Source organism: Giraffa tippelskirchi, chromosome 10 (assembly GCF_054371585.1).
Source record: "Giraffa tippelskirchi isolate mGirTip1 chromosome 10, T2T-mGirTip1v1.2.pri, whole genome shotgun sequence".
Taxonomy (NCBI): Eukaryota; Metazoa; Chordata; class Mammalia; order Artiodactyla; family Giraffidae; genus Giraffa; species Giraffa tippelskirchi.
Window position 1 is genome coordinate 6,598,506 of NC_137284.1, and position 12,981 is coordinate 6,611,486.

Sequence of the window (12,981 nt, forward strand, 5' to 3'; positions counted from 1 at the left end):
TGAGACAGTTGCGGCAGCCTGAGGCGCGGTGCCCGCTGGCTGCAGCACAGGTGCCCGCACTCCTGTGTGTGTGTGGGGCCAGAGTGGGGTGGTACTTTAGGCTCTCACTTTTACCAACTACTGGTCTCCAGCACCATTCGTTACAGTGCCATGGAATTTGCAACTTTTAGCAGCAGGCGGTCCTGGCAGACCGTCTCCATCTCTTGGCCGCCCCAGCTGAAGGGCTGTCAGGGCCTATTGTTATCAGCTTCATGGACCAAATCATGTGCTCAAGTCTTAGGAAAACTCACAACTGTAATAATTTGTATTGGCAGAAATCCCTTCTGGTTGTAGTGATCAACTGAATTCTCTGAAATTTGGGGAACAAAAGGGAAGGTTAAGAAAAAAGAAACAAATGACAAGGCTAGGAAATCAGGGAGAGAGGACGAAAGCTGGGCAGCATGTGCTCGCCTGCCTACGGTGCGCCAGCCCCGTATGTTTCCCCTCGTACATCTCGAAGTTCGCTGTGTGAAGAGCACAGCCTCGCTCTGTAGCTCCCAAAGTGCCTTTCATACTAAAGGATTCCAAAGTTCCACACCCACATCAAGACATATGGGGCTCTTCAAAATAGAAATATCACAGAGAACCAGCAAAGTCTGAAATTTGGCCAAAAGAATTAGAATTTGAAAGACTCACTAAAAAGACAACTGGAGTCTATCAATTTCAGGAGTCCGGAACTGGAATGGCTCTCGGGGCCCAGAGTAACAATGGCAAAGCCGCTTACAGTACTGCTGCTCCCCCTGCTGTAAACCAATCCAACCACCAATCAAGCACCATGCTGGAGGTTTTAGCTGCCTTCTCCCACTGGATCTTCACTCTGCCTTGCAAAGCATGTCCTTTTTACATGCAACTTGTGGATGAGGACACGAAGCCTTGGTAACTGTCCAGAACAGTCAGTGGAGTGATGAGAGTCAAGATTCAGACTCAGAAGACTGACTCCAGAGTTTGTGCTCTCAGCCCAACTCTGCCTCAAAGCAATGTTCTGCCTGAAGAGGGGTCCTTAGGCCATCACACTGTCAAGACTGATACTCCATGGACTTCTGAGCTAACTGGGCTCCTGTGCTGACACCTTTTGTTCAATCGCTCAGTCATGTCTGGCTCTTTGCGACCCCATGGACTGCAGCTCGCCAAACCTCCCTGTCCTTCACCATTCCCTGGAGTTTGCTCAAACCCACATCCATTGAGTTGGTGATGCCATCCAACCGTCTCATCCTGTTGTTCCCTTCTCTTCCTGCCTTCAATCTTTTCCAGCAGCTTCACTTTACAAATACGGCACCTGAGGCCCAGAACACCAACTGATTTTTCTCTTTAAATTTTGTAAGTCATACAACTGAGACTAAAAGCAGAGTCTACAAATTGCATCAACTCAGAGACAGCTTCATTAAGACAGTTTCTCTTACTGGTTGACTGACAATGATCCCTAACATTTCTTGAGTGTTTGCCATATGTTAGGCATCAGGCTTAGTGCTCTGGGGTGCTATCTCAGTTCATAATTTCCTTGCATTGTGTCATAGGAGGGCCCTTGTTCTGCATTCCTAGAATGCCTGGAGTCAGTCTTCCCCTGGCCAGGCCCCAGGTTTCTCTCTGGAAGAGTCTGCCCCTTTTATTTACACTTGCAGTGGACTCTGGCCCCCGTAGCCAGTGATCTGTCCACGTGGACTGTGAGGACTCAGCAAGGCCACTCAGCAGCCCCGCCAGAAAGAGCAGCTACAAGGACATCCTGAATAGAAGCAGCAGCCGTGTGAGGCCTCCTCCGCCCCAGATGACAGGAACCTGGGCTGGAAAGGCTGAGAGCGCGGGGTCTGCAAGTGTCAGGCCTGAGGTTTCTCCGCGGAGGGATTCTCGGCGGGGCCTGCCAGGGTCCATCCCACCTTTGCTCGCTAAGGCCACGTGGTGCCGCTGTTCTAGGGCTCGACCACACGAGCTGCGCCTTCCGAGGGAGGACGGATAAGGCGGACGACAGCGCCACCTGGTGGCAGCAGGCAGTCAGGCCGTCTCTGAGCCGACGGTTCGCCGACACCGGGGAATGGATGGGGGCGGGGGCGAATGGAGGGCCTCACTGGCTTCAGGACTTTTCCTCACAGGCTCATACCTATTTGCAGGGTGAGTTTTGTATTTTCTTTGTTAAAGCAGCAAGAGCAGGAGGACCTAAAGGATTCAGTTTCTTTGATCTACAGAGAAGACACTGGGCTTTCAGCTGCGAACCAAAGACCCCACTAAAATCGGCCTGTCTCCCCGCTGTCAGCTGTAAAGGAGGGCAAGGAGAGCTTCCAAGGGCCTGATGCGGGTGCAGCATCAAGACGGGCTCCTGCTCTGCTCCACGGCTGGGGAGGCCTTCCCAGGGAGGCACAGGGCGCGGGCCGGGGTGAGGCTGGCTCTGGGGGGCTCCGGCTCCCTCTGGCTCACCAGGCAAAATGGAAACCTGCCCACTGAATTCTCGATTCTGTGAGGGCGCTGCCCACTTCCTCAGCAAAGCCCACGTAATTTCTCCTGAACACACCTTGGGGGCTTCCTGCCCCATCCCTTCCCCCGCTGGAAGCAGAGTCGCTACCCCTGGCGGGATGCCACACTCCCAGCTACCGCGTGACGGGCGCTGAGGGGAGGGGTCGAGGCACCCCGTGCTCTGGAGGGAAGGCTCCAGGTCACGGCAGGAAGAGACCAAAAAGGACATCTGCCCGGCCACAGCAGTGCCCTTAGAGCACTAAGCGCTGGGCAGGACTGAGATGACAACCGAAGCTGAAACAAGATGAGACCACTCACGGGTCCCCAGTGAGCCAGGAGCAGAGGACCCAGTGTTACCCCAACTCCCCCAGCCCCGCTCTGCACACCCACCTGCGCTTTGTCGTGCAGAAGACCCTGTGTTAAGCCCACTCCCCAGCCCCGCACCCCCACAGCCCTCGGCCGTGCTCACAGGGCTGGTGGTGTCTTTGCCGAGGCTGCCCTTGCTGTTGAGGCTGCCAATCTCCGTCTGGGAGCTGGACTGCGACATCCCCTCAAAGAAGGGCCTGTGGGTGGCAAAGAAGCACAGCCAGGGTCAGTCAGGGGCCGCCAGGCCCCAGAACAGCAGCTTGTGGTCAGCCGGGGAGAGCTGGTATGCTAGAAAGATTGAAAACCTGGGCTTCAAGGATGTCGGGAGGAAAGACACAGCAGAGGCTGGACAAGGAGGGGCCTGGACTGAAGGACTTGAGAGCGTTCTATCGGGGCTTCTGTCAGTTAAACAACGACCTTTATCCAGAGGGCTGGAGGTTCATCAGGAGTGAGGAGCCAAGATTCCCTGGTAATGGGGGGTGGGGGAGGGGGTCTAGGAGACAGCATGGCCTCAGGAGACGGGCTGACGGAGGGGTGCGGGCCTCACTTGAGCTTGGGCTTCGGCGTGCTGAGGATGCTCTCGGTCTCCTCCATCTCGGGGCCACTGTCGCTGGGGTTGTACATCTCCAGGCTGTCGTACAGCTCGTCCAAGTCTTCTTCCACTTCTCGAATCTGCTCCCGGGACACATGTTCCAGCCCAAAGCCCACCTGTGGGGGAAGACAAAACCTTTGATTTGGGGCTACCCCTGTTCACAACATGGAGACGGGCAACTTCTTCCCACTGGCCACCCTGCCCAGTCCCCTCCGGGGACTTGCCATAGCTTCACACTCCTCAGGGTGGTCTTGGTGGCCCTTCTGTGATCTGATCCTGAGAGCAGGAGACGGTGAGGCCACCGTCCCCCCTCAGTGCCTCCCTGGAGCTCCCCACCAGGGCCCAGCATCAGGAAGAGGATCGGGAGCGAGACCGTACTTCTCCTGAGGAACAGGCTGGAGAAAACTCAGAAGCCTGGGACCCTGGCAGGTTCATGCTGCCTTCCCCTCGGGTCCACAGGGGACAAGTCCCTAGTCTCAGTCCACTAAGGACAGAGCCTGTGAGGACCGGCTCCGGCCTGTGAGAGCCCAGGGTGGGGGGGTGGGGATACTGCTTCTCTAGTGGCCAGTTCCTGACGCCATGGAGGAGGCTCCCACCTCAGGTTGCTCCTCACGATGTTCCCCTCGGGGCAGGAGGGAACACTGCCAGACACCCCACACCAGAGGCCTGGAATTAACTGACGGCAGGGAGGACCAGGCACCCCTGCGCTCAAGACCGCGGAACCTCGGCGCTGCCTGACAATCTCTCCTCTTTCCAAGTAGCTCTCCTCTAGCTACCGCCTCACATGGGGGACCTGGAATCTCGACTCCCAGCGGCAGCACCGACCGTGCCCCGGGAACCAGGGCGACACTCCATTATTCCACTCACCATCTGGCTCGGGAGTAAGGGCTCGTACCTCGTCTGAAACTTTAAACCGCTTCAGGAGGGCCACAAACTTCTGCTTGATGTTAGGTTGCTGTAGGGACAAAGCCACAGAGGTTCTCAGCCAGCAGCCCCGTGTGGAAGGTGATCACTTGTTGGAAGGGTGACCGAGGGCCCGCTTTTGTAAAGAGCTGGGGGAGGACAGTGGTGGGGACAGTCTCTACCCTGGGACTCCACCCCACCCCACCCCAGTAATTCCCCACCGTGACCTCCTGCTCATCCCTTTCTCTAGTCTTTCAGAAACACGGTGCTGACGGGTGAGTGCCACCAGTACACACACAGGCTCCTCAAACTTGATGTTTTTCCGTGCATCCCCTCTCTTGGTCCCTCCTGTCACCAGGTCTGAACCTGGAGTCTCTCCCCCCACCTCACCTCTCTGCCCAGGGCCGCTGACTCCTACTGTCTTGTCCACCCGGAACAACACTGCTTCCGTCCAGCCTCCCTGGGGCCACCGACCGCCCTCAGCCAGCCCCCTCCACCCCACCTTCAGTCTCCTTCCCTCCAGAGTCCACGGTGACTGCTCCACAGGCAGATCCCACCAGTCACTCCCCAGGTGACGGCCTTCGAGGGCCCCAGAGCCTCGTATGGTCACTTTGTGTTCACTGAGGGCTAGCGCTGCCTGTCCCCAGCCTCGCCCACCATTTAACCCCTCACACTCCGCTTAGGTGGGAACCAACTGCTTACAACTCTGCAAAGCTGTGTGTGGGGTGCCCTCCTGCTGGGCCTTTTATACGGTAACTTCTGCCTTGACTAAACCTTGGCCCCAAATCCATGTGGTGACAGTCTGTTGACTCTCAGAAAACCTGGCATCTCTCGGCATCTCGCCCATGAAGTTGTCCGGCTCAGAGTCGTTCACTTCCCCCCTACTGCCATTGCGGCCCTGACACGGTACTCGTCTGGTGCCTGCCCTACACTATCACGGTCAGTCGTGTAAATGTGTTTGTGTCAGTGGACACTGAGTTCCCTGATGGCACAGACCAGGCCTTCCTTGTCTCTGTGTCCTACCCCAGCTACGGTGATTAGTCTGTGGCCACCAGCACCTCCTGACTGGATGACAGACTCACCACCTGGGGATGGAGGAGACTAACTTGTGAGGGAGACTGAGCTGGGCCTTCGGGAAAGGGCAGGGCTCCCCTTGGCGGCAGGGCGCCCCAAGCAGAGGAAGACTGGGAGCCACGGTGACCAAGACACAGAGGACTGTTCAGTCAGCGCGCCTAAAACAAGTGCTCTTGGTGGAGAGAGGACGAGGGTGTACAGGAGACAGGAATGAAAGAACAGTTACTCTGAAACTCTGACTGGAAAGCCCAACAGCAACAAAAACACCCTCGGGGGTGGCTATCAAAGGAGTGTAACCAGTGAGGCTGGATATACAGGAAGAGGCGTTTATAAAGCCCCAGGGGGCACCCAAGGGAAGAAAATGGGACCTCTCTGTGGCTACAGCGCAGGGAAAAAAAACTTAGCAGGAATCACAAAAGAGAGCCACCCTGCCTCACCCATCCATCATCAGAACACGAGTGGGGCTGGAGGCTGGACGGGCCTTGCTTGGCCTAGGAGCCCAAGCAAGGGTGGGAAGCCTGAGCACAACAAAATGGTTCCAACGCGCTCTAGACATCGCTAGAGCCCAGGGACACCCCAGGACGCCTGGAGAGAGGACAGCATGCTTCACGGTGGACCAGGCTCAACCAGGCTCAGACACACATGCTGGGAAGGTCTGGCCTCTGCTTATTTCACTCCTAAAGGTGACGGCAATCTCTGCTCTCAGGGTCCCCAGGCTGGCTCTGCCCAGAGAGGATCAAGATACCTCTGGGGACCGATGAAACTGGGAATTTCTCTTCCAAAAATCTCCTGACACTTGTGACTCTCCTACACTTTGGCACTGGAACCCCAGAATAGGTCAGAGTTAACCTAGAAATTCAGGTATTAAGCATCAGGAGGTGCAAGAGATGCAGGTTCGATCCCTGGGTCGGGAAGATCCCCTGGAGGAGGGCATGGCAACCCACTCCAGTATTGCTGCCTGGAGAATCCCATGGACAGAGGAGCCTGGTGGGCTACATACAGTCCATGGGGTCACAAAGAGTCGGACATGACTGACTGATTGAGCATGCTAGCATCTCAGTCCAGGACTCTGTAATTTCACCAAAAGCAGTGGCTCCTTAGGAAATCTTATGCAGGAGACAGATTCCATGGGCATTTGGTCTCTAATGTCATGAATCCATTAAGGCAGGCATTATATCAAGCCCACAGTTCCAGGCACTAGCCTATTATTTCTGGGTAAGTTCAACAAATGATTTGAAGTGGAGATTCTCCTAGAGAAGACTGGACTTCTCTATGCAGTGGACAGTACGAAATCCACAGTAATCACCTGGAAAGGGGAGGCAGGGTGTCTGAGGGGTTCTGCTCCCTGAGGAAGCATCTGTTCCAAAGCCTACAACAAGGTTTCTCAACCCTTCTTCTATCCTAAGAGAGCCTGAAGAATGTGACACACTGCCATCGGGAATGCAGCTTCTCTGCCACAGTGATTCTCAATAAGCTGGTGGTGGAGGAGGTGGAGGTGCTGGTGGAGGTGAACGTGGTACCAAGGGGTGTGTCAGAGCCTTGAGGGGACGGCCCTGTGTCGATGTTATTGATAAAAAAAAAAAAGCTCCCAGGAAGTCTGAAAACACCACTCCCATCCTACCCACCCCCTACTGGAAACCTCGGTGGAAACATTCCCCAGACCTTGGCGGCTCACCCTTGTGATGGCGGACGTGGAGGTGAGTTTCCTCCGGGTCTTCTTTACTTTCCGTAGATCCTCATCCTCGTAGAACAGGTCCTAAGTGGGCAGGGGATGGAATGAGGTTGGGAAACCCCAAGCCCAGGAGGTTCTGGAGGGTCTGGAGGGGCTTCCAGGCCGGTGTGTGTGAGGGGCTGTGAGAAGTTACCTGTCCGTGCAGCGGGTCATCACTGCCCTCCTGTTCCGATGAGAAACTCTCCTCCTCTTCCTCAGAGTAATTGTCAACATCAGGAGAACGGTCTGGAAACAGACACCTTAGTAAGAGAACCTCGCAAGGGGGAGATCTGGCCAGTGGCGGGGTGGGGGGGCTCTGGCTGGCTGGAGTCCCGCTATCCTCAGGTGGAGATTAGGCTGGGGTAGAGGAGAGAGCCCCGGCCCCCTTTTATTTTCAGGGGCCCCTAAGCTCCTCTTTCCCAGGAACACTTTAGGCTTTCCCAGGATGGAGACGGGGGTGGGGTGGGGTGGGCAGGGCTTCCCGACACCACTCATCTTACCAGACAGCTTGGATTTGATCCCCTCGTGGTCAATGGGCTGGCTGGACAGGGAGTAGATCTTTATTTCTGCCACAGGCACGGAGACATCCTTCACGTTGCTGTGCAGGCCGAGCACCAGGGCGCCTTCGTTCGGGTGTTGCATCACCTACGAGCACGGGCAGCCACAGACGTGCCTCACACAGAGCCCCGCAGTGCGGCCCGTTTTCACAGATCCCAGCGGATATGTGAGCCACCAGGAACGGTGTTCTGCTAACACATTTTCTTTCTCACTCTCCCCCGCCTACTCTTCTTCTATTGCCTTCAGTCTCAGTTTACCTTTTTTTGGCTGTGCAGTTCAGCTCGTGGGATCTTAACTCCCTGACCAGGGATTGAATCCCTTGGCAACTGAACTGGCCCTTGGCAGAGAAAGCTCAGAGTCCTAACCGCTGGACTGCCAGGGAATTCCCTCATCTCACTTTATTTATTTTTAAAATATTTCTTTATCTGTTTGGCTGTGTTGGGTCTTAGGTGCGGCATGTGGGATCTTTCATCAGGGAGCCCGGGTTCAAGAGTTGTGGTATGAGGGCTTAGCTGCCGCGTGTGGGATCTTAGTTCCTGATCAGGGATTGAATCCGTGTCCCCTGCATTGAAAGGCAGATTCTTAACCACTGGACGGCCAGGGAAGTCTCTGTAGTCTCATTTTAAAACTATCTCCAGCAGTGCCAGTCACGGTTCTGGTCATGTGCTCAGAGATAAAAGTCAAGGCCTGAGATAGAAAATGATTGCTCCTCTCTAGGACTGCAGTTTAGTTAAGTCTTTCACAGAGAAATCAGCTCTCCAGGCTCAGGGGTGGGGGTGGCGCTTGCAGACCGTGGCCACCTGTGCCTGGCAATGAGGGAAAGGACCTAAGGGCTCAACACGGCTGGCGAGACATGGTGTCCACAGCCTTCGCTCCCCCAGGCCCTCGTTCTGATACAAGACATGAGGATGACAGAAAGATGCGCTGGGACTACTTCACCTCTTGTCGTGGCCGCAAAACTTTTTCCTATTTTAAATATTAAAATACAGAAATAAGTTTTAAAATAGATTTGTGGTCCCTTTCTTCTTCTCCTTCATCTGCGCTGAGAAGATTTGCTGCACATACAGGAGAGCCTCACAAACAAGCAAACAGACTGAGGAACGTGGAGGGGAGAAAGGCTGGAGGAACCCAGAGGTGCTGACTGGAATGTGTGCTCACATCAAAGTATTAATAACTGATTCAGGCAAGAATCATTAACAGAAACTAAAACTACTGGGTGAAGATATGAGCAAAAAAGAGACTGTTACAGAGTCCTCACACATCTGCCTATAAAATGTTTTTTTTTCATTGGCACGTATTAATTAACTTTATACTGGAAATCCTGGCATACATCATCTTCAATTAGCCAAGCGATAAGACAGCCTCACCAGTAACGGAACAAGTCGACTCGGAGTGCTGCCTACATTACAATTGTGGTAACGCTGAGAAACACTCGGAAGCTGAACGTGATCTTCAGAAAACATCAGACAAACCCGAACGGAGGAACATTCAATAAAGAAACCAGCTTGTGCTCTTAACAAAATGTCAAGGGCATGAAAGACATGGGAAAAATCTGAGGGACTGCAGGTCGAGGGAGACCAAAGGGACAAGTAAATGCAGCCTGCGCTCCCAGATGAAGCCCTGGGCCTGCGAAGGACGTTCCTGAGCCACGTCAGTGTCCTGATCTTCATGGTGGGCGGCGCACACACGTGAGCGCATTCCTATTTCTAGGAAATTGACCCAGAGCACACTAACGAATGGGCTTCTCAGGTGGCTCAGTGGTAAAGAATCCGCCTGCCAAGGCAGGAGACGTGGGTTCGATCCCGGGGTCGGGAAGATCCTCCGGAGGAGGCCATGGCCACCCACTCCAGTATTCTTGTCTGGAGAATCCCATGGAAAGAGGAGCCTGGCAGGCTACAGCCCGTGGGGTCGCAAAGAGTCGGACACGGCTGAGTGACTGAAGAGCAACAACATATTAACGTGTAATGGGGCATCATGTCTGCAGCTCACTCTCAGTGGTTCAGAGAAGCGAACGAGACGCACACTGTGTACACAGGCGAGAACTAAAGGCAGACATCCTAACACTGAAGAGTCTGGGTGAAGGGCAGACAGGGATCTTTCATATTAGTATAAGTTTTCTCTGACACTTTTTAAAAAGCTAAAGAAAAAACTTTTTTGTGAGCAAGGAAGTATTGGATAAAAAGAGGCATCTCCTGAATTTCCAATAAAAGAATTAATTTGTAACCTGGAATAAAACAGTCAGGTGGCAGGTTGGGAAGAGCCCTGGCTGGGCTGGGGTCTCTCTCGGGCTCTGAAAGACCACGCTCTCTCACCTCTGCCATGTTGATGAGCCCCACGGCCAGGGTCTTATAGCCCAGGATGGTCCGGTTCTTGTAACGCTTTCTCCTTTGCAACATGATCTGCAGCTTGTTGGCATCTCGCTTCAGGAAATGAGGGTACTGCCGGGCACAAAAACAGAGCCGGGCACAGTTAGTCAGAGAGGGGGTCCTCGGTGGGGTCTGGTCCTGCTGGAAGACGCACCACCGTCCTCTGCTTCCCTGGCTCCCCTCCGTATGAGGGAGTGACGGGGGGTGAGGGGAGCACCTGGTTCCACCCAGCACCAGGCTTCCACTCTGCAGCTGGTAGCCCACGCATGCTCTGAAACATGGCCTCTTTCCTTGCCAGGTGATCGAGTGTTCAACCTGGGCTACTGGGATTATGAAGAGAGACAGACATACTAGGATGGATAAGGAGGAGAAGGGATGGGACGGAGGTTGCAATATGGGGGCAAAATGAGACTGAAGGAGCACCCTCTTCTTCAGGGAGCTGGGGCACAGGTTACTAAGGAGAGGAGATGGGGAGGACCGAGGTAGGACGGGTAGGGCCAACAGCCCAGTCCAAAGAAAGAGGATGTGATGCAAACTAGTCCATAGGATGGAAAAATGACAAGGTCCTACTGTACAGCACACGGAACTATATTCACTATCCTGTGACAAACCATAATGGAAAAGAATATGAAAAAGAATGTATATATAATATAGGAAACAAAAAAGAAAAAGAGAAAGTATATGTATGTGTGTATAAAATGGAATCACTTTGCTACACAGCACAAAGTAACACATTTTAAATCAACTACAATTAAAAAAAGAAGAATGAGACATGGTGTACTTTGCAGCAGCCCATCCAGGTCTCAGCATGCGTGGTGCGGCCGCCTCAGAGATGGCTCTGGCCATCCAGGCAGGCCACAGAAGCTCTGCGTGACATTAAGCCATTGGGCTGTTCTCGGATAAAACGATCTCCAGTTCAGAGCATCGTTCGAGACCAGGGGGAACATGGCATATTCATGACCTAAGACTGGGCAGGTTCTCACCTGAAGGGAGAAGGTTAACTGGAGCTCTGTCTCCACCAGTCCACTGGCTGGAAGGATGATTTCGTTGGAGCGAAGAATCCTTTTTGAACCCTGAAACCAAGACAAAATAGGTCAAAGCTGCATCACCAAGAATCAGACCAAGAGAAATACTATGCTTGCAAACAACACCTAAACTCTATGAAGAATCTTACCAGTTCAGATATTCCATCAGTCTTTGCTGTACTTGATTAAAATCAAGCCACTATCATAGACATGATTTTACATGTATTATGCTGTTTACAAAGGGTTTTCACATGAAAATGACTTGTTTCTGCACCTGACTTCTTTCCCACCGCCCCTGAGGGAGAGGCAGCAGGGTGGCACCCTGAGATGTGGCAGTTCTCCCTGAGGCTCCTCGGCCGCCCTCCTCCCATCTGACTGGCTACGCTGTCCTGTCCCTGGGCCTTTCAGCACGCCGCTTTCTCTTCCTGGTCCTCTCTCATGCTTCCACACACAGCTCGCCAACTCACCTTCCCAGTCTCAGCTTTGATACAATTTTTTCCCAGGAACTCTCGCTTTAAGTACTGCCCCTGCCAAACCTCGCACTGGGTTAAACACCCTAGTGTTTTTTGTTCTTCGAGAAAAATAAAGTTGGGCTAAACTGTTCCTCAAAGTAAAAAGAGACCAGCTGGAGGGTCTGAGGAATGACAGTAAATTTGTAAAAATTACTTAAAAACATTAAGTTTAACATGGTGAAGTGACCAGATCTCCAGCACACCGATGGACGAGTTAGTAAACGTTACACCCGTGTAGCCCACCTCTGTATCAAGAAGCCCACCTCTGTATCAAGATGTACGAGATCTCCATCACTCCGGGAAAATCCCCTGGACCCCACCGCCCGGTCCATCCTGCACCCCTTCTCAGAGGCGACCGCTGCTCTGACTCCTCTCACCAGAGATCCGTCTTTCTTGCTCTGAAATTCCACATAAATGGAACCACACAGTGTGTACTATTCTGGTTGGGCTTCTTCTGCCCCACATTTATAATGTGTCTGAGGTTCATACAGGCTGTTGCGTGTATCACATTCCCTTGGACTGCTGAGCAGAATTCTGTCCCACGAATGTACCACGTGTGGCTCCCCCTGTCCTGTTGCTGAACATTCACACGTGGGGCGTTTCTAGTTAGCAACCACTATGGCTAAAGCTGCCACTCGGAGTTTTATGTGTTTGTTTATTTCTATTTTATTTCTGGTTGCAGCACGTCTTAGTTGCTGTGTGTGGGCTCTTTCACTGTGGTGCACAGGCTCTCCAGTTGCGGTGTTCTGGCTCCAGTAAGCAGTGCATGGGGCTTAGCTGCCCTGCAACATGCAGGACCTTAGTTCCCCTGCTGGGGTTCGAACCCGCGTCCAGTTGCATTGGGAGGTGGATTCTCAACCACCAGACTAGCAGGGAAGTTCCAAAGCTACCATTCCTGTACAAGTCTGTGTGGAAGTATTTTGTCTTTCTTGGACCCCTAGGAGAGGGATGGCTGAGCCTCAGGGTAGACGTACTTATAGCTTCATGAGAAATGACTAGACCGATTTCTAAAGCGTCGGTGCCATTTTCCACATGCGGCTGCAGTGTCCGCATCTCACAGGCAACAGGCGTGGTCTGTCCAGGACACATGGACTCCACTGCGCACGTGCAGAGGACCATCACCCCTCGGCACTTCGCGTCTCCTTGGTGGCTCATCCCCTATAGCGCCCTCCCAGCCATTTATCGGTCATTTGTAAATCTCCATTTATGATGAGTGTGATCAAACTTCTTTGTCCATGTTGTTTATCGAGTTACTCGATTGTAAGTTTTTTTAATTTGTACAAGGATTTGCCAGATATATGAATTGCAAATATTTTCTTGCCTATTCATTTTCTTAATAGTATCTTTTGATGAAGTATTTAATTTTGATCTTTTTTTTTCCCTTTTATGATTA

General features: G+C 53.0%; 1 protein-coding gene across 2 annotated transcripts in view; it reads right to left on the reverse strand.

Annotated features, from left to right (window-relative positions):
- The window catches only part of PACS1 (phosphofurin acidic cluster sorting protein 1), a 153,150-nt gene that overhangs the window by 15,882 nt on the left and 124,287 nt on the right, over nt 1-12,981 (reverse strand). For both annotated transcript variants that reach the window (XM_081532197.1, XM_081532196.1), the window contains exons 3-10: nt 11,035-11,124; nt 9,998-10,123; nt 7,628-7,772; nt 7,282-7,373; nt 7,092-7,172; nt 4,335-4,394; nt 3,395-3,555; nt 2,951-3,044 (exon numbers count right to left, since the gene is read on the reverse strand). In XM_081532197.1, coding sequence (XP_081388323.1) covers nt 2,951-3,044; nt 3,395-3,555; nt 4,335-4,394; nt 7,092-7,172; nt 7,282-7,373; nt 7,628-7,772; nt 9,998-10,123; nt 11,035-11,124 — 849 coding nt within the window. The remainder of the gene's footprint in view (nt 1-2,950; nt 3,045-3,394; nt 3,556-4,334; nt 4,395-7,091; nt 7,173-7,281; nt 7,374-7,627; nt 7,773-9,997; nt 10,124-11,034; nt 11,125-12,981) is intronic.